This window comes from Pempheris klunzingeri, chromosome 3 (assembly GCF_042242105.1).
Source record: "Pempheris klunzingeri isolate RE-2024b chromosome 3, fPemKlu1.hap1, whole genome shotgun sequence".
Taxonomy (NCBI): Eukaryota; Metazoa; Chordata; class Actinopteri; order Acropomatiformes; family Pempheridae; genus Pempheris; species Pempheris klunzingeri.
In genome coordinates this window covers 22,051,091-22,077,726 of record NC_092014.1, presented here as the reverse complement: position 1 = coordinate 22,077,726, position 26,636 = coordinate 22,051,091, and the positions used below count along the sequence as shown (strand labels likewise).

At 41.5% G+C, this 26,636-nt stretch overlaps 1 protein-coding gene across 1 annotated transcript; it reads left to right on the top strand.

Moving 5' to 3' along the window:
- Nucleotides 1-784: 784 nt before the first annotated feature.
- Nucleotides 785-25,062, top strand: nt5c2b (5'-nucleotidase, cytosolic IIb). Its single transcript, XM_070855241.1, has 18 exons — nucleotides 785-968; nucleotides 3,322-3,441; nucleotides 8,615-8,688; nucleotides 15,293-15,410; nucleotides 15,676-15,771; nucleotides 15,900-15,991; nucleotides 16,150-16,207; nucleotides 16,817-16,910; nucleotides 18,440-18,493; nucleotides 18,788-18,871; nucleotides 19,078-19,119; nucleotides 19,232-19,339; nucleotides 19,998-20,064; nucleotides 20,149-20,319; nucleotides 20,684-20,735; nucleotides 21,034-21,094; nucleotides 21,427-21,603; nucleotides 21,723-25,062. Exons 2-18 carry the CDS (start codon nucleotides 3,341-3,343, stop codon nucleotides 21,966-21,968), a joined length of 1,695 nt encoding a protein of 564 aa, XP_070711342.1. The 5' UTR covers nucleotides 785-968; nucleotides 3,322-3,340; the 3' UTR covers nucleotides 21,969-25,062.
- Nucleotides 25,063-26,636: the final 1,574 nt, after the last annotated feature.

Genomic DNA, 26,636 nt, shown 5'->3' with positions numbered 1-26,636 from the left:
TCTGATATAATCAGTAATTTCTTCTCAGATTACCTTACTGCATTGTTAAAGTTAAAGCAGTGCTTCCCACCCTTTTTGGCTCGTGACGCCTTCTTAAAAAAGAAGACAGTGTGTAGATTGGGCCTCTCGTCAGCTTTCTAATGTCTCTGATGTCTGAAGAATGATCTCCCCTCTGAGCTTTTTACATTGCTTCAGGCCAGTTGAGAGAAATAAATACACAGTTGTGTCGCAGAACTTCTCTCTGAACCCATTTATCATCTCTTGACCTCAAACTTATCTTGTGACCCTTTGGAGGGGCCCTGAAATATACAAACCAGCTCCACTTGGACCAGCTCGATCAGAAAAATGGAACTTATGCAACACAGAGGGGCAAAGGGGCATTTTTCTACTGAACCAGTAGTTTTGCCTTAGATACCTAAAAGCACTGCACTTGCACTTAAGTGGCATTTTGAATTCTTACTGCATTCATATGATAAAGTTAAATGAACAAGTGTCAGTCATGTAGCTGCATCTCAGCTCCAGTAGATCCCTGAGGTAGTTTCCCCACTAGCAGCTGATGAATTGTTGAAGCAAGACAAAACGGTGCAAGTCGATGCAGATGTCTGTCTGCACCTTGATGTAGTCACCTGATGACAGATGACTCTGGTGTCTGTCACGTGCCTGTGATAGTCCCGCCTCCTCCTGATAGACAAGATCAAACACCGCCCCCTGAACGCCTCATAACAACAGCTGGCAGAGAGGGAGAGAGAGAAAGAGAGAGAGAGAGAGAGAGAAAGAAAGAGAGAGAGAGAGCATACAGTCTATGAGGCAGAGCAGGAACACTCATCTGCTGCTTGGCTCTACAGTGAAGGCACCACCGCTTTGACTCCTGTAAGAAGAAAACACAAACACCAGCGACTCCTCCGACTCGCCCTCGGCCCATGCTCACACTGACAGACGGTGCAGTTGTTTTATCCAGGAACTCAGAGGTGAGCACAGTAACGTGAGCCGCAGCTAAACGCAGTGAAATCTGCCCCCACACTTCACTGTGGCTTTCGTTTTTGTTTTTTAACATCAGAGCCCGCTAACGCGTTGCTAGCTGTGCCTGCTTCACTTTTGGCCGTGCCTCTCAATCAGTGTGAGATAAGAAGAGCGGGACGGAGGTTGATTAGCGAGCTGTTAGCTAGCTGGTGCCGTGTAGCACACACACACACACACACACACAACAGGACGCTGCTTGGTATCGTTTTCCCCGACAACAAGGGCTTTATTTGCTGTTAGCTCGCAAGGGTGCTTTTACTGTAGCTTAAGCTAATCTCTTAGCGTTCACATTTGGTTTCCTTGAGTAGCCCTCTTGTGTTTTCACAGGCTTTGCTAAGCTCAAATGAAGGGCTGAGATGAGTGACAGTTACTGTACGTGTAGCAGGCAGCCTCTCTGTGGGCGCAGACCTGAGGCAACAAAGCCTGCTACAAGTTTGCCTTCGCCCTCCTTCACTTGCTGTTTGCATTGCGGTGGTGCAGGCTCGCCTACTGTCTGGCTGTGAATGTTTCCCAGCCAGAGCTCCCCTCAGACCCGAGCGGACCCGGTCCACACTGCGGGCCAACCTGTGACTAAGGCGTCAGCTAGCTTAGAGAATAAACATGCATACGAATGACGGGAAACGGGTCCACATGGTGCCACTGGATGTGTTAGTTTTGACTAAAATGCAAATAGATCATGAGTAACACGTTCAAGCTCTAGTTTGCTCCCCCTGCAAAGCTGTAAATTCAACACTGATGACTGACTTAGATACTGTAATGCAGCGTTTGTGGCCCTGTTGACAAATCTCCTCTGGCACAATAGGAGGCTCATTTGCAAGGGCATAGCTTTCATTTAAACAGTGGGAGATACATGATTAATCACTAAGCAGGGGTGCCCCCCCCCCCAGGGAATTTTTGAGGGAATTGTCATGCACAAATTTGTGCCTTTCCTGCATCAGTTGATGGTGAAAATATCTTTATTCATGTAAAGCAAAATACAGAATTCAGGTGACAATTGAAAATATAATGGATTGTCTAATATAATGCAGAAAGTCTTAAAGCATTACCCCCGCTGAATCAACACACACGCAGGCTTGATTGAATCTTCTGTCCTCTTTTGTTCCTTCTGTTTGGGGAAGTAGCCTCTTTAAATGTACATGTGGCACACCGTGATGCCAGTGATACTTTCATTTGAATTGGTTTATGACTTTGATAGTTCGCGTGCGTTTCAGCTAGACTTCAGCGCTATTGTGTTTCTAAATCTGCAGCAGTGCACAAGTATGTATAGTTAATATGTGGAGTTTTGTTTCGCATGACTGGAATTACTTTAGTTTCATTCCGTGCACTTGGAAGTACTCTCTGCAGAAATGACAGATTCAGCTTTGAGACATTATGAAATAAAAGGTACCTGTACTTAGACAACTACCTGTGATGTCACCTTTTGTTAGGTTTTTATGGTCAGCATATAATGAATATTGCATTATAGCGCCCGTGTAATGGCATTATAACAACCAACATCAGTACACTATGTAGATGTGAGAGTAGGAGGGGAGTCACAAGAAAGTTTCAGGGTGACAGAGAAAGAGTGCTCCCGTAACCATAGTAACATACTCTGACCTGCCTGCGTGCGCACGGTGCAAGAGGAGAGGTAGAGGTGCTGACTGAATGACTCTCACCAGCATGCATGGGGAAATGCACGGGTGGTCTGAACAATCTTTTTTTTTATTTAAATAAAGTCAGAAAGAGGGTCTGAAAAGTCTAGCTAGATAGTTAGGCTCATCACAAAAGATTGTATGAGCTCATTATTCACATTCATATTAAATGTTTTGGCAATGATACGCCCCAGTCACAACAACAGTACTTATATCCAAAAATGTGTTTATCAAAATTGTTGCTAGATAACATTCAGCAGTTGCTTGATGTTGGTTGGGGAGATGTCTCTGTCATCCCTGCCAAATTCTACACGCTTGCTCATTTGCAATTGTGCTCTGGCACCAAGAACAAGAAAGCTGACCTCTGCCTTTCCCTCCTGCAGCTCAGTGTCTCCTCTGACAGTACAAGAATAATAGGCAGAAAGCCACAAAGGCAGAAATTGGGAAGACCTTCCACAGATTATTGCTTTTCTTCTGTTTTGGCGTCTACCTAAGCTTGTCTGTGTGTGGCCTAATGCATTATTTCTGCAAATACAGCCTGCGAGTGTGACCCCATGTTAAATGGTAACAATCTCCCTAAGGCAAAGAATTAGGTTGTTTTTGTGGTTGTGGCTTACATTTTCAGATTGAAATTTCAAATTTCACATCCATATCCTTTCCTTCTCCCCAGACCCTGAAAGGTTTTAAAGATGACAACTTCATGGAGTGACAGACTGCAGAACTATGCAGACCTGCCTGCCAACATGGACGGCCTGACAATGAAAAAATACAGAAGAGAGCCATACCACAGGTAAGAACCACAAGATGGATGTTTGATTGTCTGAAACTACATCCAGATGGGACACCTGTGGATTTTATGACATGAATTGAGCTGCCAGAAAAAATACTTTACTCTACTGTTGTACTATAAACACATTTTATTTAAGGCCTAGATGTAGGAACACAGCCTAACGGCGTAAAGTATAGTAGTTGTGTTTTTTCATATTAGATATTAGATAGATATGTTCGTAGAAAACGTACATAGGCCCTAAATCCATACAGTCTTTCTCTGTCCGTTTTGCAAATTTTTGTATGAATACCCTTCTCGTGGGGTTTTGTGCTAAAATGATGGTAACCACATTAAACACTGCACTCATTAATGCCTGGACGGAGCCAGGTCCACTGCACCGCTTGGCTTCCCTAGCCACTGATCTGACCATCACTGAGTAATTAGAGAAGTGGGAAGAGGATTTCCTCCTCCTTCCTTCCAGAATGTGGAAGTAAAGACCAAAGTGTATGTCACAATATTGCTCAAAAAGTTGGTCAAATTTGATGTGACCCTACAACATGCAAGCATTGCTACTTTCTTAGAATATTTAATCCATATTGAATATCAGATATGCCATGGGTGAACAGATCAAAGGCATTCACTATTTTTATTACACTACGATACACAGAATCATCTTATACATTCATAAAACTCATTACTTAACACCAGAACTCTTGGCATTATAAGAGAGTAAATGTCACTCATCAACTGTATAACTTGACCCTGAATGTAGCATTTCCTGACATTTGCTGGCATTTGCTGGGACAATAGCGGCAAAACATTATGGAAAGTTTCTCTTACACTGTTCTAAAAGCAAGGTAAGTATTAGTTATTAAGGGCTTCTATTACTGTGCACTTTTTTAAATGTTTATCCATTTCTTTGCTGTCTTATATCCTCACACTGCCTGTCATTGTGTGGAGCAGAGCCCTAACTCGCCAGTGTTCTTTAATTAGGATGTTAAGCAGGTTTTCCTGTCATAGATTTTACATACATCAGAGTTTTTCTCCATCGTGGCTTTCTTGCTGTTGTGCAATGCAAATTTTTCTCTACCTCATGTTAAAATGTCACCAGACCGTTGAGGTCCTGGTGAGTGAGTGAATCTAAAGCTTGCAGTTCGCTTAAAGTCAAAATGACACCCACAATCTACTGCAATGCGATTGCATTGTTTGATACCTGGTTGTTTTGTTGTAACTTAGTCTTGCCTCGGATAGACAGCCTCGTGTCTGTATCTGTTGATATGTTAACTACAGGGTTGACGCCCCGTAGTCACACAGGCTGAGAGGTAGGTACAAGGAGGAACTTATTCCCTGAGTAATAAAAGGTGCTGTTCAATGTTTAACTCGGCCTAAAAGACGTGTGTGTCCACTGGGCACTGCTGTTTTTTCACACTATTATATAATATGCACTGCTCACAGGGCTTATGAAACTATCACTTATCTGTTAGCTGTGCGTGTGCTGACCCAGTCCACAATCTCCCCCTACCCCCACCCTCACAAACAACCATAGCTGCATAGATAAGACAGACACAAGGATGGTGTTAAGCTCATTAAAATAACATAATTGTTGCTGTGGTTCTGTTTAATCCAATTCACAAGGCTACTTGATCTATTCAGTATTTTTTTTTTTAAATATAAGAGAGCATTGAGGCTGACCTTTTATCTATCTCACAGACAGACAAAGGCCATTCCTTCAAAGTGAGAGCTCAGCTGGAACAATGTAGCCTGATAGTGAACTGTAGATCACATAGCAGACGGCTGACGACTCTGCCCGGCACAGATAAACTTTCTATCATGGGCGCTGGAATCACTGTCTTAGTGAGTGTAGAGAGCAGTGGAAAAAATCTGCCCGATTGTGGCACAGCTGCGCTCAGATGGAGGGATTCTGCTGTACGAGTGGTGTGGCCCATGTGGGCTATTTGGGGCAATTGTGTTGTCAGCGGGGCTAAAGTCAAGGCTGACTCTGGCGATTGAGTCCCACCCACTGTCTATATGGATGAGCTTAGGAGTGACACGATCTTAAGTAATCATCTACGACTGTCCTTTACTACACCTCCCACACTCACCGAGCAGAGGTCACCTGGGAAATAACAACAGCACAATAAAATAGAAAGATCCCTTTCTGGAAAAAGCTTATACTCACTCAATGCTGAGAAACACACACAGTAAAGGAGTAGAGTTGTTTTGCTTTAGACAAGTTTTAGACCGTGTTTTAGTGGAAACAGAATTCATTTGAATTTAATAAGCAGCTAATTAATCAGTTTTGAATCCTTAATGTTGAAATTTGAATCCCATTGAAGTGATAGCACAGAGATATTTGAATATTCAAGTGTTTAAGGTTTAAAGTCACTCATCTGAGCTTGTTTTTCTTGGATAGTGTGACCGACAGGACATATTATTCTTTCTGCCTCAGGATTAATAGCTTATCCTTCATAGTCTGAAAGTTCAAGTTTGAATTTGAATTCAATTTTCAAGGTTTTGGTGCCTGAATCAACTTAATCAAGTGGAGCAATTTGTTTCGTTGACTTGACTTAGATTTTAGATTAGAAAATGACCAAGTGAATTTTTGAGGGACTTGAACATGCTTTCTAAATTTGTGAATCACTTCAAAAATAGGTTTTTTCAAGTAAATATTTTAAGTCCTAGAATTTATTAGTGATGAAATATCACAGTCAGCCATTCTGTTTTTGCATCTATAAAACACAAACATGTATAGTAAAAGATAAAATGTGAAAAAAAGCTTCTACCCCTGTGAGCTTCCTCTAAAAAAAGAAGTCAACTTACGCTGTACGTGTTTACATTGAAGCCCATCTCAGTGTGGTGACTGTCGCTTGTCGCTTGCTTGATTCCACCTGACTTGTGATTGTTCTGGATGTCTTTGAGGGCCCACAAACATCACGCTGCACAACAACAACCCTGACTGACAGCACACAACAACAGAGAAGGACGCGGAATGGCCACAATCATTTTTGCAACAAGTCAGAAAATTTCTGAATGGCAAGAAAGCAAAGAGAGAGATTGGGGTGGGAGGGGGGACATTGTTTGTGGGCCAGAGCTGCCCTGTGTTGCCGGAGCAGGTCAGACCAACGGAGAGTCAAACTGAGGTTTAATTTCGCACAGAATGCATCGCCAGTCGTCTGCTGGACTAAGATCTAAATGGGAGCTTGTACACTATGGATCTGCTGCCAGGTATTTCACAAGTGATTTAGAGATTGGTGAAGATGAGAAGGTCATTGTCACAGATGACTGTTGCCTTGCAGAGTCCGTTTTGAGCTTGTGTATCCAGTTATTGTGCCAGCTAAGAGTAATATAACGTGGTTTTTATTTCTAGCACGATTAAATATTGACTCGTGTGGAAATATCTAGGAACACAGCTACATGTTGAGTCCAGGCACAGATGTTGAAGATAAGCTATGTAGGTCTGTGACCACAGTCAGAGTTAAGCTAGCTGTGTGTGTGACTGCCTTTTCTGTGGAAGCTGTGTCAGCCAGGCTATGTAAACACTGTCTATCATTGTGGCCACAGCGGACCCTCAGTCTACAGACTGATTTATGGGTCAGCACAGTAGAGCTGTTTCCTGGAAGATAGTTATGTCTGTAGGCTTTTACCACCCCTTGGTTTAGAGTGTTGTTAACTGCCTGTGGTTTTACCTGTCACTGGACTGAAGGCTTGTGCATTTAGATTAGTCAACTGATTCAAGTTACCCAAGTTTAGTCTAGTGCTGCCCAGTTGTGTAACTAAGTGATGCAATTTACTTAGGATGTGAAGTTTCTGATACATGGTTAACTAAAGCATTTTATTTAGAATGTAAGACCCTAATTCGCTAAGTATAGTTGTGTCCTGTGATATTTAGTGTTTCTCTCTACTCTGTGTTGTAGTACTTTCCGATATTACCACGACTGATCTTTGACACAATATCTATCATTTTGCTCCTCATGAGCTAGGTTTTTCTCGTCACCGAGAAGTACCTCCAAAATTGTGACGCATCCTTTAAAAAAAACATGCCAACCAGAAGAAAAACTGGTCACCAAATATAGTTTACTCGGGAGAGAAGGAGTCTCTCTGCCTCTTCCACAAACCAATGAATGAGTAAGACGATGTGCACAAATAGTCATCATGGCAGAATATTTTGGTGCTGCGTTAAATCGGCCTGATATATTTTAATTACACTGCAAGTGGTCTTATTAAGTATTAATTTCAGAAAATTGTGCATTCAGTTCTAATTTTGATATCAACACGCTAACTCTAGCTTTTGTATTTGTCAGTACATGCAAGTGTTTGCTTATCTTTTTATATCGAGTGCTTCTCTAGGTAGCTTCTCTCAACAGCTGCCTCTTGATACCTCGTGCAGCTGTCCTATCTTTAGCAGATGTGGATATTTTTCTATAATGGCTGCTGTTAAGTTCTAGAGAATATCTCTGTCATGTGATTATTTATTCATGTAAACATCATTGTCATATTTAAAATATTTGGATTAAAAAAAAAAGTAATTTGATACAGTTGATGCCATATTAGATAATGATTGCTTGACATGGCTGCTTTTTGGGTTCATATGGGCTCAGCTTGTGACACAGTGTGCGGTCGAGTCAGACACTGAGTGCCACTGTTTTTGTTGTTGAGAGAAAAGAGATTTGACAAGGCTGACTTGGCTACATTTTTGATAAATGCACTGCCAACATTAATACCAGAGTTACACGTAACTTGAGGGCTGTTTTGTTTAGTCATGATGTCCACAGGCTCGCTGTGTCCACATGCTGACAGTAACAATATAGGATCATCAAATTGCTTAATCCTGCTAATACTTAATGTACTTTTGCAACTCAAAGTCATCAAAATTCCTGATTTTATTTCCGTGAAGTTTGAACACATGCACATCTCATCGTGTGTGTAATTGACTAATTGAGTTGTAGCAGTTTTTTTTTTACTACATTTTCCCATTACCAGCTTTGTGTGGTTACTGAATAGAGCTGCTATAGCTGATGCTCTGGGTTATCGTAGGTCTATTGAGTCAGTGAAACAGCTCAAATGAGTATGTTCACCAGAGAATAGCATCCCCTATATAGGAGACACTATAATAGTGTCCACCAGAATAAAGGTTAATCTTATGGTTGAATATTACATTGCAACTAAAACATTTACCTCGATGTGTTTCCTCTAGAGTGTTCGTCAACAGAAGCCTGGCAATGGAGAAGATTAAATGCTTTGGCTTTGATATGGATTACACTTTAGCAGGTAAGTTGAAAACATTCAAATACTGATCACCACTAGTGCTGACGTCTGGTTGATTGTATAGTTGAAAAATCCAAATCATTTGCTGAAAACAGCCTCGTGAATTCAAGGATTTACATACTTTTGTTTCTTGTTGTTAATTGAACGTGTTTGGGTTGTCTTGGGTATCTGACATTTTACATTATTTTGTAACATTTGTCAGCCTAATCAAATATTTTTTAAACTGAAAAGATAATTGATGCGTTTATTGTTAATTACAGTAATGATTAGTTAAAGCCCTAGGCACAGTTGGCTGGAGGGTTGCATAGCAGATCCTCAGTTTACATGAACTGTCCTTCCTGTTGTCGTATTAATAATGTAGACTTTTCCAACTGACTAAGTGTCACTTTGAAAATTGAGACTGATGAAAAGGCACAGAGATACACTGAATCCATCCATGGACGTCAATCAAAAAAGATACATTGATCACAAAGAGGTGAAAACACATTTGGGATTTTGAGGGTGTGTATGTATCTTCTGATCTGGAACCTGAAAAACTAAATCCCTTATTGTTAAGCTTTGTGTGTTTTGGGGTTAAACTGAACCGTATCCATCCATATAAACTTAATATTTGGATCCCACCATCCCCCCAGAACTCCAGGTTGTTGTCCACAAACTATTATTTAGGTCAAAGCTGTTGACACATTGCGCACACGTCAACACCTGGATAACAAAACGTTAAGCATATCACACCCTGGTACACAAAGTCGATTGTATGGAGATGTTCTTTTCCTACTGACCAGTAACGGGGCCAAAAATATCCAGATTTTTCATGCCACTTTGTTCTGTGACTCAGCTCCAGTTTTTGGTCTCTCTGTCTATAAATAAACCCTCCCTGACTTTGAAAAGCAGGTCACGTTTGTTTGTTGAGTTCACCAGTGATGGCTCCCTTGAGAAGGGGGATCACTCGTAGTCCCTCTCTGTCTCTGTACCCCTTATCCCCGCTCAGACTGCAGGAGATTTTACAGACGCTCAGCTGTTGACATGACTCTCTTTATGGGAGCTCATAACCGAGTGTTAATGTTTGCTAGAAGTGTGGCTATCATGTATCTTTGGAGGGTGTTCAGGTTTTGACCACAGACGTACTTCATCATCTCCAGGCAGCCGATGTTGTTACAGAATGGCTGCTACTTAACCAGTAGTTGTTTTTAGGGGCGTTAAAGTAGTAGGTAGTCCAAGTGTGCAAAGTACTTAGAGTATGTGCTTCAAACAAGACTTGATTTCTGGTTTAAACTTATCGATAAATGAAAAATCAATTTGATAATGTTGTATGTCTTGAAAAGTTAAACTATGGTTTCTGATCTGTTGGCACAGTTTTTTTTACTCTCATGTGAACTGCTCATCACCAACACATCTTGCAATAGTCACTCCTACATTAGAGGGGTAGAGCGTAAGGCCTTGGGTTGGCAGAGGCATTCCTTTCATTCTTATAACTTATTTCAGCAGCAAGTTATTAAGCATCAAAGACACTCTTTCATATTGTGAAAACCAACCCCATCACAGGGTTGGTTGTCACAATGAGAGGGTTTAGTTGTCCCCATAGTTATTAAAGGGGTGTCAGTTAAAAAAAAAAAAGAGAGATCTTAAAAAACATTTGTAACTTTTAATTTTTTCAAGCTACAGACAGCAATTCAGTTTTAACATGAATAGAATAATCATCTCTATAATACTCAATATTTTATTTGTCTAATGTTTAAACCATGAATGTGAATCATGATTATTTGTTTTTAATTGTTGTCTGTAATGAGAAGTAAAATGAAGAAATTTACAGTGTTTACAGTTTATTAAAGCATCGTTTCATTACAACCCATTATGAACGTAACATGTAATGGACGTCGTCAAAGGCGGGACGTCCACCCTTCTTAATTTCCTGACAATGGATTTATTCAAGCTACCACATGTTTTTAGCTTGTAATTGAAAAGTCAACTAAAATAGCTACTGAATTCCTCTTTTTGATAAATGTTTCGTTATGAAATACCTAATCGCCCACAAGCTATTATTACAGAACTACAGCAAAATGAAAAATTACTCAAAAAAGTAACCATTAAATAAAAATACTAAATGTCTCCTCCTTTCTCTTCCCCTGTTTTGGTTGTCTGACATTAAATGGCCAGATAGAAATGAGCATGACATCAGACTAAATGTTTGTTATCAACAAACAGTCTGGCTGTAATAAGCACGGTGACAACAAACCCCGGTCTCCCCTACTAATGTTTTACATTAGCCACTGCTCATACCCAGTATGTGACAGTTCAACTGACTGATGTTTAGTCAAAAGAAGTTAAGTTGTTCCTTCAGTAGGTGGCCGTAATAGAAGCATGGTGATGCACATGTCCTGATACAGAGAAACATCTGACATGCTAGTGCCTTTTTTTTCTACAGTATTTCTGGACATGGGGTCAGGTAATACAATGATTCCATAACATGATTATTATTATGCCAACTCTGAGGGATTCTTCCATACTGTTTATACTGAGCTAGCTATCCCTTTAAAGCTCCTAAAAGTTTTGTTTGGATTTTGTTTAATAGGATTTTTACAGTCAAAAACTGAACTGTACTAAAAATATCTTATGTACGTGCCTTTAAAGCCCCTGAAAACTTGTTCCCAGACCTTCAGTATTTTCATCTAACCTTTGATCTAATCTGCGTCATTAGGGCTGTGTGGCTGTGGTTTGATCAAATTAGACTGTTTTTAAGCATTTCAAGTACAAGAGATGAAGCTTCATGTCTGTGTGTAATTGTAGATGGAACTTACCCCAAGATGCTGAAAGGTTTCTCCTGTGGTTTCATGGTGCCGCGATGCACTTCTGATAAAATGATTGATCTTGACTCATGGCTCAAACATATATAGATTAAAGGTTATGCTTCTCGATTGTAACTCCCCAGTACTTAACCGTTTATAGTGCATTCATATAGTGCATTAGTGCATTCATACATTTCACACATTTTACAATGTTTTTTTCAGACTTTGTGAACTAAATCTACATTGTATGAGACCACATTGCCTCATCTGTTCTTTGTGTCCCAAAAGGGAGCCAACGATGATGGCCTGCAGAAAGTATTGCTGAAACCCACATTCAGGCCCAGATTGCATTGAGAGATACACACAGTTTTGTCCTAGTTTTCCAGCAGACTTTTGGCTGGAATGTAAGCCCCCGAGGCTGTGCTTAAGTTTTCAGATTTTTCCACACTATGCCTGACAGTGTCATATATCTGTGACAAAGGCCTACATTTGCATATTAGCGGCTACAGATAAATGAAGACAATTAAGGTGTTGGCTTCTAATTTTGACTGCTTGTGACATGGTTCAGATAAAATCTCTGTGTGGGACACTTGGATATGGCTTTAGTGGTCTGTTAGTAGAAGGGTGCAGGTTGTTTACGTAGTGTGCGAGAGGTGTATATTACATGTAGGCCCGAGGTGACCTGGCCCATAAACTCTGGAGAGACACCACACACCTCAGCAAGTGGAGCAGCAGCAGTATAATTAACTGGCAACAATCTCATCAGAGATAAGTAACTGAACCCCAAAGCTAAGGCTGCTTCTCGCCACAGCTCGAAGTAGATCTGTGTGTGTTGTGTTGTGTTGTGTGTGTGTGTGTGTGTGTGTGTGTGTGTGTGTGTGTGTGTGTGTGTGGTGACAGTGTGAGAAATATGAGAAGAGGCTTACAGACGGAGAGCAAGGACCTCAATAAAACAAACACACAAGGGTCAAGGACACTGCAAGCAACAACAGCACAACTTCCGGTCTGCACACAAATGCTCTAAAAAAGGGTTTTCAACAACTGGTGTTGATGTTATTTTCTCAGATGCCTCATTTTCAACTGAATACAACTGAAGTTTCTGATGTGGCTTTCATGGAAAAAAGAACTATAAATCAATCCACAGACTGCCGCTCAAGCCTTCACACGTGTGAAATAGTGAGGGGCGTCTAGAATTACTTTTGAAAAGGATGTCAGGGGTGTCGTGTGTCTGTGTCAGTGTTTTTAGGGGGGGGGTTCTTCAGAAGCAAAATTGTAAAATGGTGTCACCTCTAAAGAAGTGATCTTCTCACTGGTCTGACGTGATGGGGCTCAGACGGAACGTATTGCTGTACAGCGATGGGAAAACCTTATGACATTTGGTGGGTTGTTTGGTGTGCTTTGACCAGATTTGATGCACAGTGCTCACAACAGATGCAGAGTCCTGATAAAGCAGACCTGCCAACTTTTGAGGTTTAAACTCTTAATAAATAGTAAGTAAAGACATGTTATTCCCCTAAACTTTAATTTTTATTTTGGGTTATTTAGATTTGCAATGAGCATTTCATTTCTTTAGAAAAACACTAATGGTTTGAAAGATTTAAGGGGCTTTAAAGGCCTGTTAATGATACTAATTTTAGTTTAGTTTAGTTAACAGCTAAACTCTTAATAAACATTACCTAACAATGTTTGTCTTTGGCAGTATTTGATGATAAAAGGGGCTTTTATGGTTTTTGGCTTGTCTTCAGTTCTATTCAGTTGAGTAGTTGTAGTACAGTAGTTAGTCTTAACTGCTGCCTACAAAAGCTAACAATAATCTTGTCTAATTGTTTGGTAATATCACAAAAGAACTTCCTCATCCTAATTGGCTAGCCTGACTCATTTTATGTAATCTAGATTGAGTTTGATTGTATTTATCCTAAATTGTGAGTGTGCCAAGGTCAACACGTGAAAAGAGCCACACAGTGAACTAAGGAAAGGGGGAGTGATGATAGCAAAGGTGACAGAGGATGACAAGTGAGCGGGGAGGAGGAAAGGCAATTTAGTTGGTGTACGCTACTGCTCTGGGCAGAGGCCCAAACCCTCAGTTTGCTGGGAGACCACAATAGGGGGTAGGAAGGAGGGGGTGAGCTGCAAGAGTGTACGTGATTATAATGAAGAAACAGGCTGAGCCTTACAAAGTAGGGGTGTCAACAAAAGTACAAAGCTTTACTGAACCCAACACATAACTCATTATGCTTCTGTGTGTAACCCACCCTTAGACACACACACACACACACACACACACACACACACACACACACACACACACACACACACACACACACATGTTTTGCAGAGTAGGACACAGATGTTTTCCCGTTTGTCCTGCAGTGCCGTTCCCCCACTAACTGTCCTCTATCCGAGCATCATCAGCCAATATTTCTTCCCCTCCAGGGGCCTCGCACCAGCCCACGGGGAGTGCAGAGAGAAGGCAACAACAACACAAGCACATTCTCTGTATTCGTATTTATAACATCTGACATATTCTTTTTCCAGTGTCAGATAGCATTTTAATCCTCCGCCAGGCCTTTTCTCATCCAGCATCAATCTGTGTTATTATTCTCGGAGTCCTCCCCCGCCTCGGTTTAGATCTGGCCCCCCGTTAAATATCTAGCTCTGGCGCTGACAGAGTGGGGGCTCATCGGTCTCAGCAGGACTCATTAGAGCTACTGCTGAAAGTTGAGTGATGTTTCATTCTCACGCCTGATCCTGTTTCTTTGCGGATTTGTGTGCAGAACATCAAGGCCCTTGTTGATAGCAAGGAGAGAGAAGGGCAGTGAGTCTGTGTGTCTTTGTGTGTCTGTGGCGGACGGGGGTGGGGGGGTTTACTGGACAGTGAGAACACGTTGTAACACTGAGACAACACCACTGACTCTCGAGTGGATAAAGTAGCCTTAGAAGAGTCACATGCATGTGTTGCGTAACATGAGCGAGCTCCCCTGACTGCATGTCACCTCTGTTGAGACGTTGTTTGCTGTGTAATCACAGCTTCACCCACAGGTCAGGCTCCTCAACTGTGCACATACTACAATGTGATTTACAGTGCGTATGCCACGTGCTCGACAAGCTCTCCTGTCATCCAGATACCACTTAAATAGCATGTAGAGTGTATCTGGCACAGGGCAAGGAGACGTCCTGCCATGTAATTATTTGTTTTATTAGTCATAAAAAACAAATTTGTCCTCAAGTTACCTGACCTCAAGTCATATTTAAAACAAACACAATTAACTTTAACTAACAATTAATATGTTGTTTATTTTTTCAATTCATTGTTTTGTCAGAAAAATGTCAGAAAATAGTCAAACATTTCAGAAGTTTATGCCATAATAATGATATTATGATAATATTAAATATGATAATGCCATAAAACAAAGAAAAGCAGAAGAAATGGACTTTGAAATGCTGATATCAGAGAATGTTTGGCATAATAATTAGCATAATTATTCGATTATCTTAATTTTTTAGATGTTATCTGACCGTCAACTCATTTTGATTAATCGACTAATAGTTTCCACTCTATTTTGAATTCTTGAATAGTTGGGCCTCTCTTAAAAGAACGCACTCTTAACCTCCTTTATACGAGAAGTGTCTTTAGATAATGTTTGTTATGAATTGGTGTTATATAGATTAAAAGTGACTGATTGATTGACTCTTTTTTAATTCAGTTTTACAGCGTATATTGTTAAAGCACAGAATTATTCTTATTTGGCATCTTATGTGTATTTTGATCCTTGTGGGCACAGAATTGAATATAAACTGTGTGCACGCATGTGTTTCCCTTCTAGTGTACAAGTCACCCGAGTACGAGTCACTAGGTTTTGAGCTGACAGTGGAGCGGCTGGTTTCCATCGGTTACCCCCAGGAACTGCTCAGCTTCGTCTACGACCCAACCTTCCCCACCAGGTCTGACCAATCACATCCCGCCACACGTGACGATGGCCGTCAGATCAGTGGCCGACTGCTGCTTCTATTGCCTCATCTCTTATCATTTTAGTCCCTTCAACCCTCTAACCTCAGTGGATATAGATTGGGTATTTAGCAGGGACCAAATAAGTTCCACACTGAATAGTTAAAATGTCAGATGTTTTGATCAAGAGATTAGTTAGAAAAGTCACTTGAAGTGCATCTTGTAGACTCATATGAGCATTTATTTCCATCCCACTATCAGGGGCCTTGTGTTTGATACCATGTATGGAAACCTGTTGAAGGTTGACGCCTATGGTAATATCCTGATCTGTGTCCATGGCTTCAACTTCCTCCGAGGGTGAGCGAAAAGATTCTAAATCAAGCTGCATGTTAAATTTTGATTTACTTTTTTTTTCCTGGCATTTTCTACATCTGTCTGAGGATAAGAGGGTTTAGTGGTGAGTTTTCTTTCTTTTCTTTCCCCAGCCCTGAGATCCGTGAACGGTACCCAAACAAGTTCATCCAGAGAGATGATACAGAGCGCTTTTATATCCTTAACACGCTTTTCAACCTGCCAGGTAAGGTCCCTGAACACTGAGGAGGCTATCGTGGGACTGTTGCAAAGAAATTTTAACGAGCAAGAAAGACCTTTATCCCGATTAAACAGTGGATGTTTCTGTATGGGAGGCTCACGAGGAAACCTGCAGGAAACTTGTCTTTCTTTTTTTCTTCACAGAGACCTATCTCTTTGCTTGCCTTGTGGATTTCTTCTCCAACTGTGACAGATACACAAGGTAAGGAACTGTTCGTAAACGCTATCTGTCATGCAACATGTTTCTGGGCACCGCATGGTGACACAAAGACAGTTGCAAGCCAAACTGGGTCAAGATCAAGCCCTACTGCATGGGAGGGTCCAGGTGTCTCAACTGCTAATCTAAACTAATTGTTTTAAAATGGAAATCAAATGGGAGTTCAGGCAAAGAACCCTTTTTTTCCCCCATAACAATGATTTATTAATCTCTTCTACTAATTGCAGAAAAGCATGGATTCTTATCAGAATGAGATAGGAATGAGAAATGTCCTCACTAACTATTGAGAGAGATTTAAATTTTGATAAGACCATAAGATAATCTTTTAAATGTTTCTGTAAGGAGATACGATGGCCTGTAAATCTTATGAGAATGTAATCTGGAATGGCTGCATGTCCTTTGTCCTCTGAAACCTCGTTGTTGGTCTTTTAGGGGGAGAATGCTTTCCTGTTTGGCTGGGGACCCCTCCAACAAGGGAAGGCTATCCCATTTAAAAGCAAACAAAAAACAAATGTCATGTTTTTGAAAACCTTCTGTAAAGATATGGCCTGTCCGACGGCTGTGTACGTGTGTGTCTCTGCTCCTTTCCTCCAGCTGTGAAACTGGCTTCAAAAATGGCGACCTCTTCATGTCCTATAAAAGCATGTTCCAGGACGTCCGCGACGCCGTCGACTGGGTCCACTTCAAGGTAAGACATGGATGGTTGGGATTTGATTAACTGCTTGGGGTGGCACTGCAGGTGATCTGGCCAGTGTTGAGCCAGAGCAAGCATAAGCAAACTCCACTTAAAGGATAACTCCCATATTTTTAAACTTTACATTTTTTTGGGTTCTAATTGATTTGGTACCAAAACGTTTGCAACTGTTCACGGATCTCAAACTTTTGCAACTGACCTACAATGGCTGTAATGTTATGCTTTGGGGCAACCGTGCTGGTTAAAGTATGTCCACTAAAAGTGCTTGTTTTTGCCACTGGCAGGCTTAGATTGTTTTTCAAAGGGTCTAGATAGACCTATAAAATCCTTTTTGTTTAACAAGAAATGGCTCTAAAATTGTTCAGTTCAAAGCCTCCAGACTCCATTGACAAAAATAGTCATTTTACCTTGCAGAACCCTGGAGTTGCTGGTATCCTGTTGCCTCGATCGCTTAGTTTGTTTCTGTTCTTATGTGCCTTTGATGTTCTCGAGGTATTAGTTTGGGTCCAAAGTAACAATTTTAAACAGCAATGTCATAGCAACTGGACTAGCTACCCTCATCTTTTGTCAGGTAAAATGACTGTTTTTGTTAGTGCAGGCTTGTGGGTTTTGAACTAAGTGATATAACATCTGTTTTTGGGTAAACAAAAGGGATCTTACAGGTCTGTCTCAGTAGGGATCCTTTCTGTAACACTGACAACATGACAATCTGAGCCTGTCAGTGACAAAAACAAGCACTTTTAGTAGACAAGATTTGATAGGGTGCCATTGGCTCAAAGGATTACACCACAGCCATTGTAGCCCGTTCTTGGATGCTGGCTGAGGTGATCTACTGGACCAATTCCAAAACAGTTATTCCTATTGGGTTTAAAGAAATACTAGAGTTATCCTTGAATTGGAAACTTAAACCAAACCAAACTGTTCAGGTGTGAAAGCAGGCTAAGATTTATTTACTTGGATCATGAATCACCATATCAAATTTGAAAATCAGCCAATATCAAGACATCTAGGGGAGAGCTAACCGGATGTTGGCAATAGACGAAAGGTCAGGGTTTCATCACAGTCATAAATAGTCACTCCCTCTGGGGCTATTAATATCTGTGATACTCAAAACAGAAAAGCAGCAATCTAAAACATCTGTGGAGGACATTCAGTAAACTGGAGATGCACACGCAAACATATTCTGTTATATTGCAATTATGTAGTTAAGCACTTTCACAGTTCCTTGTTTTCGCAGTGCATGAAAATTGCTTCTAATTGTTTCTTTTGAGGTGAAAAAAAATCCTGCTTTGCTATCGCTGCTGTGATCACACATCCTGTATAACCCACAGCTGAACACCACATATGCTCTGTGTGTGCTGTCACTGCCGGCTGTTACTAAACCGTCACTGAATGAAATGATTGGTGCTGATGCCTCTGACTGAAGAAGGTGACATTTGTGTGATTTAACTGTGTATTTCGCATCTGTGTAAATCAAATCTAGGTTTTCAGTGTTTAGTCTGACCCTCAGTTTCAAATTGCAGGGCACTCTGAAGGAGAAGACGGTTGAGAACTTGGAGAAGTATGTAGTAAAAGATGTAAGTAGTTTGTATTCATCAAGGACACTACAAGTGTACTGTGTTGACGAACACACACACACACACACACACACACACACACACACAAACACACACGCACACACACAAACACACACACACACACGCACGCACGCACGCGCACACACACACACACACACACAAACACAAACACACAAACACAAACACAGTGCCACACATTCTTGCTGGACTCTGTGAGAGGCTGGTTTGTAAAGATGCTTAGAGCTTCAGTCGTTTTCTTTCTTCTAGTCTTTTCTTCTTCTCTGTTCCCACCAGGGGAAGCTGCCTCTTCTCCTCAGCAGGATGAATGAAGTCGCCAAGGTTTTCTTGGCTACCAACAGTGACTACAAATACACTCATGTGAGTATAGGCATGCCGTTATTGTTGAAGCTTCTCAGTGGAAAACAGTAATAAGGGCATTTTAAAAGTAACAGCCTAAAGGAGTTACATACTCATGAATTAATGAGAGAGGAGATCCATTTCTGTTTGCGCTGGTAACAGCTGTATTAACTCAAGACACTGCTGCGTTTGGTTTGACTGTTAGTCTGTGTGTTGTGTTCTCACAGAAAATCATGACCTACCTGTTTGACTTCCCCCATGGCCCAAAGGTAAAGTAAACTTTCACTTTTCTTTGATCACACTTTGATATTTGTTGAATATGCAGGCAAGCAAGTTTTATGTTTGTGTGTGTGTGTGTGTGTGTGTTTATATCCACCACAGCCTGGTACATCCCACCGGCCCTGGCAGTCCTACTTTGATCTGATCCTGGTGGACGCCAGGAAGCCGCTGTTCTTTGGAGAGGGCACGGTGCTCAGACAGGTCGACACGGTGAGCAGGCGCAGAACACACAGCCGGGACAGAGAAGACATTACTATTAGCTACACTGCATGTGAACTCTGACCTGTCGGGGCATGTTTCAGCCCAGTGGCATGGCAGCCTTTTAAGCTAATGTGTACCTGCGGTCAAGATTGTTACGTTGTCTCCCATTTTGTCGCCTTTTGTAACTTAGATTCTTTTTTGCAGACACTTTTTTCAAAATTGGCTACACACATTTGACACCACTTCTGGAAAAAGCCTGGATGGTTTCTAACTGAAAAGTTTGCCACTTTTTATCTGCTGACAGAGCTGACAGTCTGTAGCTTTTCCTGGTCACCAGTGACTCAAAAAGCACACCTGGTGATTAGGAAGTAGCCACCAACAGATTTTGCAGCAGGAGTTCTTAGTCACTATAGCACACACTGAGGTATTTATTACTTCAGTTGACTACATCTAAACAGTTTTCCTTCAATGACTGGCTTATATACGAGATGCAGCTTTCAAGGTTTACCAAGTCCAAGCTTATTCCTTAGTCTTTAAAAATACTCCTCCTGCTTGTAAACATGTGTTGTAGCATCTGGCTTCAATCATGTCCATGAAACTGGGTTTTACTTTTGTGGTTGTGCCAAGATTCCTCTCTCCAGTCTGATGGATGTTTTCTTCATTTCAGACAACAGGGCGTTTAAAGATAGGAACCTACACAGGACCTCTGCAGCATGGTATAGTCTACTCTGGAGGTAAGACTATTTTCCCTCAGTCAGTCGTTCTTTGAGCTTGATAAGATGCTGCAGTTATTTTGATGCCATGTAATTTTCCTTTAGGTTCTTCAGATATTGTGTGTGACCTGCTGGGGGCCAAGGGGAAGGACATAGTCTACATCGGGGACCACATCTTCGGAGACATCCTCAAGTCCAAGAAACGCCAAGGCTGGAGGACGTTCCTGGTCATACCTGAGCTGGCCCAGGAGCTGCATGTGTGGACCGACAAGAGCTGTGAGTCTGCAGACAAACACGTAAACACGGGTCCACACGTAACTGCATGTAGAAATGCCCTTTCGACTGTATGCACACTTCTATTTATATGTGTATGTGGAGTCAGACTATTTTTTTTCTAGTGGCTTTAGAAAACAATCTCAACAGAGACCTGACCTAGAACAGCAGCTGCAATGTCACACTTGCAGGTTTCAGAAAAAGACAAAAGAGAGTAGTACATAAGCTAAATGTGGCAAAGAACATATAACATTTACAATGAAGCTAACTAAGGCTAGAACGCTGTCCATGCTCTATCACTCTTACAAAAATGTGCACATGAGTAGCGAGGAGGCAGAGAGATTCACCCTCTTCTTTTGTTTTCCAGCGTTATTTGAGGAGCTGCAGGGCCTGGACATTTTCTTGGCAGAACTCTACAAGTAAGTTATGACCTTTTCTCTCGTCTCCCTTCCCATAACCATACCTCACCTATCCCCCCCCCATCGCCACCTCTGGCAGCAGCTCTGCCGCGTGAGAGAGAACAAACAGGGTCAACAGAGTAAAGTCTAAAGGGCTCCCGCTGGCTGCCTTATAAACGTGTTCACTGGCGTTATTTATAGCCCGGCAAGACCCGGTATTGCACCACCTCGGTGACACATTGCCTTTCAGCAGACTGATATCAGTGTCCTCCCCTCCCCCCACCCACCCGGTCTCGTCTTTCTCTCCGTCCTTCCTCAGACATCTGGACAGCAGCAGCAATGAGAGGCCAGACATCAGCACCATTCAGAGAAGAGTCAAGGTACGGTCCTAACCACCCCCGTTTCTATGACAACAAGGGACCTCTTCGCATGTTTTTAACACCGCCTGCCTAGTTATCAATGCCCCGGTTTACAGTGTGTTTGATAAAGTGTCTGCTGTAGTCTAATCATTCACAGAAGTACACTTCCTGCTCTCACAGTGCCTGGTGAGGTAATCGCTGGATCAGTTTTGTCATTGATAACCACACCAACGCCCCTGAAAGCGACACTGAACTTTCTAGGGCCAGGATAGGAAATCCTTTTAGAATATCTCATCCTCAGGCAGGATTCTTCAGCTTTACCAGGGTCTTCTGTCCTCTCTCTCTCCTTTCAGAAAGTGACACACGACATGGATATGTGCTACGGCATGATGGGTAGCCTTTTCCGCAGCGGCTCCAGGCAGACCTTGTTCGCCTCTCAAGTGATGCGTTACGCCGACTTGTACGCAGCTTCCTTCATCAACCTGCTCTACTACCCCTTCAGCTACCTCTTCAGGGCTGCACATGTGCTGGTGAGAACCATATGCCCCTGCCCAACGCCCTCCTTTACTTATCACACCCTGACGACAAGCAGAAACACAGCTAGTGATGCCAAGTTGTTTTCTCACATTCTGTCCGTCCTCCTCCTCAGATGCCCCATGAGTCAACGGTTGAACACACCCACGTGGACATCGACACGGAGTCGCCACTGGCCACTCGCAACCGCGCCCACTGTAACGACTGCAAGGACCTGGAGTGCAAGCGCAGCCAGCTGACCCGCTCCTTCAGCGAGATCAAACCTCCCAACCTGTTCCCCCAGACTCCCCAGGAAATCACCCACTGCCACGATGAGGATGATGACGAGGAGGAGGAGGAAGAGGAGGAAGAGGAGGAGTAATAAGCTGGACATATAAAGGAAAGAAACCTTACTGTTCCTGCCTTCTAAACGTTTCCCTGTAGAGTCAGGTAGTTATCTCTCGCAAAGTGAGGCAGGGAGGGAAAACATCTCCAGTGTGTGTGTGTGTGCGTGCGCGTGTGTATCAATACTGTATGCACACGCACACACACACACACACACACACGCACGGGAGATTTCAGAGGAGAGTAAAAAAGACCAGTAGCGAGACAGATCAGATGACTGTCAGAAGACTATATGCATGCTTGGTCCTCTAAACCCAACTTTTTTCTAGCTTCATTATTAGAAAAAAAACACTTTATGGTTTTTAATTGACATTGATTTGATTTGATTTCTTCCCCCATCAGACCGACAGAAAACCACCTCTTATGTTTCATAAGCTGACTTTTAAGACCTGTTGGTGGATTAAATAGGTGTGGTCACATTTATACTTAAATCCATCAGATATGGTCAATATGTTTTAGTTTTGAGCGTAACAGACTAGCCTTGCTGACACAGTATGCACATTATAATCGAAACGAAAAAACACTGCACACACTGTATTAAAACAGACATTTTTTTTATGCAACGTGGGATCAACATTGAGTTTTCCATCTGTTTAGTTTCATTTTGTGTTTTCTTGTCATCATAGAGGAGTGATTCGGTCTAACTTGTATGTAAGAGTGTGTATTTCTGTGTGTGTAGACTCATTCAGCATTCGAAGTGACGGTGAGCTAAGAACCCATTGTACTAAACTCAAGCACAGGGAGCACTGAAGCACAAGCCGGCGTTAAGCCGATCAATGCCCAGATGCATTTTGTTTAAAGGCTGGGTGAGAGAACATGTTGTGGTACATGAGTGGTTGTTGAACTGATATTTTGTTACCAAGCAACAATGCGGACAGAGTACTGTAACCGTATTTTATGCCAATAGACTCTATAACAACCCCGAGCTGCTGCAGTGCTTCTGTAAATAGCTTCGAGGTGAACAGTTTAACACCACAAGCAGCTAACATGCAGTATTGGTTTTGCTCGGTTAATTAATGAGACGAAACTGGAGTATTGCATTTGACTATTTCAGAGGGTTTTACTTCAGTAGGTGAGATGTACAGTGCAAGACAGTTCTACCAGTTTAAACCTCTGGCCTCAGTATGCAAGGAAAAGAGGCCCATTGGGACGTACAGCATCAAGCTCAGTTCAGTCGGTCATGCTAGCTTCAGGCTGGGGTTAGCTTGTTTCGTTTATCTCCCTGGTTTTTGGGCTTAGTTTGTCTTTTTTGACCCTGAATAGTTGGTGCAAACAACTGAGAGTGAGTAAAGTATTCTTCTGTTTGGCCCCCGAACACTGTGAAGTGACCATAATATTTTTGAGCTGCTTCTAGCCGTGCTGCAACAGAGAGAACTCTTTAGTGCTTCTTTATAACATTTCATATTTATGACCAAAACAGTGATGTGACAAATGAGGAGTATCGATAAAAGCAAAACGCGACAGAGTGCAGTGGAAACAGACTAAATCAGGACGCGCATGAAGCCTGTGACTTGTAGCCGCTGACTTCCACTGAAGAGACACTTTCCTCCAATAATAATAAACTAACATAAAACAAACATGAATGACAAACATATCTTTCATGTTTTCAATGCATCTCAGTAGTTTAATGGCACCAAATGTTAATCTCAATGAAGAATATTTGCGAAACATATTTCCTTTTGCTTTAAAATTGGTGCTAAATAAATTCAGATTGAACCTTTGCTTGTGACCAAACAGCCCTCAAACTGTGGGATTTTGATAGAAATGTTGCTAAAATCCTGATTGGTAAACTAACCGGTCAAGCATGTGGCTTCAGTTTTTCACTTCAAACGAGTGAGACGAGCTCAAAGAAAAGCAGAAACTCTGTGTCTGACACGTGTCCAAGCGCATCAGTGCTACTACAGTAAAGGCACCAAAAGAGCTGAAAGCCTGAATTTCAAACATGGAGATTAGATTTTTTTTTCTTCTTTTTTTTTCTTTCCTTTTTTGACATCCAGTGTGTCCTGTACGTTAACTCTCCTCACCTTTTTTTTTTTTACATTTGGTCCTGACTTGTTGTGTCAGTCCTGTAAGTGTCGGATCGGCCTGCTGATTTAGGCCACAAAAGGGAAAGAACATGCCGTCTACTTTTTGGTTTGGCTTGACGTGTGGTGGAGAGCGAGGGTGAATGTGCAACTCTATGCGATGATTTATTGGAAGTTTGCAGGACATTAAGAAACATATTTTAGCTGTTTGTTATCTTTTATTCTTTTTTCTCTCTCTCCCTCTCTCTCTTTGTTTTTTTTTTTTACAAATGAAATATTTGTATATTATATTTTGATTTTGTTCTTTTGAACATAGAATAAGTGGATATGCTACGTGAGGCAGCTGTATTGCTGATAGGAAATAGTCGACTGTCTTTTCTTTGCATAATCTGCATATGCATGTGAAAATAACAAGCATATCTGTTCTGCCGAGGTGGTTACGGTAGCATTGGTTTTACTTCTATGTGGACTGCATCATTTTTAGGAAAAGCTTTTGTGACATTTGTCATTGTAGTTTACACAGGGATGAAAACAACAACTGCAAACCTGTAAAAAAGAAAAACTTACAATGAAGGGAAATGTGAAGAGCATGTTAAGTACTGTAACAAAAGTGTTACGTGTAATCAACACCATGGGGTCTTTTTTATTTTTCTAAGCTAGTGTTTTTAAATGGTCCTGGTTTACAGAACTGTAAATAGACATCTCATTTCCTTTTCTTATCATTTTTTTTTTTTTCCAAATAACCTTTTTTTTTTGTTAACTTTTATACAGAACCGGAGAAGTCTGTCTTTGCAGTAACTAAAACCTGGCGAGCAGGTTTAGAAGATTTTGAGCCATTATTTTGATGCCCACAATGTATCCACATCACCACCAGGTGCCAAAACAGTCACCTTTCATTTTCTAAACCACAGTAATCTTTTGTTTTTATGCATATCAATTCAAGTTCTCCCGAACAGTGTTTTGTTTGTTTCCAGAAATTATCCTACAGACTGTACATTGAAGTAAATTACAAAAAAAAAAATGTAGAATAAAGATAGTTTTTCATAATTTTCTTCTTGTTGTGTTTTTTGTATCTCACCACTGTGTTAGGCTGCATTTACCAGTAAGGCTCAGAGGGCAATTACCAATGTTTCTCATTTTGTGTGTTAATATACTAAAACACAGTATAAACTGAAGTAAAGGTGTACGTAAAGCTTGAATAATGAATAATGTGTGCATAATCAATAGACGTCAGACAAACTGCTTTCTCACACGCTCAGTATGAAAACTGTGACAAACAGGAGGCCGATAGGGGCCCGCGGCTCATTTCTGCCCCGGGGTTAATCCGGCCCTGCAGCCACGCATCAACATTTGTAATGTGGTAAAGCAGCCGTGTTGACCAAACAAACAGACAAGCGGGGAGAAGCTGAGGACACTTCTGGGAGCTGTTGTTGACTTCTATATATATATAATGACTGATGGCAGACATGCATCTCGTGGCGGTTCCCACACGAGCTGAGCTCAAGGACAGTAATGACAATTCAAGGGTAACTTGAGTTCAGAATCAAAAGTTTTCCCATACAAAGAATTTCCTTTGGTATTTTGGTATAACAATAAGCATAGACAAAGAAAAGGAAAAAAAACAGCACTGCAAAACTCAAGAATTATGAATACAAAATTTACAATAAAAATATGAGAAATATATAAAAAATGTGTGAAATATGCCTTTTTAAAATGAGGACAGCTGTACAGTGCACGGTATAAGGAATAAAGTAATAGTAATGTGTCAGTAATGTGTTAAGTCAGATGTGGTGTTGTTACATTAATGTACTGTATTCATGGCTCTGTTGACGAGGAAGAAACTGTTCTCGTGGCTGGAGCCTCTTCCCGGAGAGCAGAGTCTCACTACGATTATGTTTGGGGTTTGACGATCTCGCCTGCTTGCCTCAAGAGTCCTGGAGGCCTCGCCTCCTCCATCGCCATCTGGGCCGGGCCTCTGCTGTGGTGGGGGAGGTGGGGCTGGTGGGCAGCAGTCACTGGGGGTGGTGCCACAACTGTCCCTGCTTTCTTTCTAGAAGAAGAGAGTAAAGGTTTTTAAGCGGAAAACTGCCTTCGCTCACTTTGTAACTCTGAAAAGCAGCTTTGGTCAGAATTCACAATAACAGGAAATGCTAAAATATAGCTGTACAGTTGCACAAGTGGAACTACAAATATCTATCTGACGTAAGACTGGAGCAGCACATTGTGTTGAGTGTATTGTATTGAGTTGAATTGATTGCTCATGGGTTCAACTTATCAATGTAAGAGGAAGAATGAGTCCGTTCTTCTTTCAAACATCCCATTGAGTCACTTTAAAAGAAGAAGTGCGTCAAAATCGTTAAGTGGATCGTTCTAACTAAGCGAGTCAGAATGAAAGTCAACGGCTCATTATCTCACTGCCATTAGAGCTGAAGGAGATGATTGTGTAATGGTTTGTCACACACGTACAGTAAAGGCCATGTTTACCCATCAGCAGGCAGTGTGGGCCGCTGCGGCCTTTCCTGTCTCAACATTTCCCCTCAGCACAGTGAAGTCACTACCCTCAATAAAACACGACAGATCCTCATATTGTGTAATATGCACAAGATGTTGTATGTGTGTAC

Excerpts from the sequence above, each read along its gene's own strand:
- nt5c2b (XM_070855241.1), top strand. The coding sequence starts at position 3,341 with ATGACAACTTCATGGAGTGACAGACTGCAGAACTATGCAGACCTGCCT. Across the intron at positions 3,442-8,614 it reads AGAAGAGAGCCATACCACAG|AGTGTTCGTCAACAGAAGCC; the intron begins GTAAGAACCACA and ends TGTTTCCTCTAG. Across the intron at positions 15,772-15,899 it reads GGCTTCAACTTCCTCCGAGG|CCCTGAGATCCGTGAACGGT; the intron begins GTGAGCGAAAAG and ends TTCTTTCCCCAG.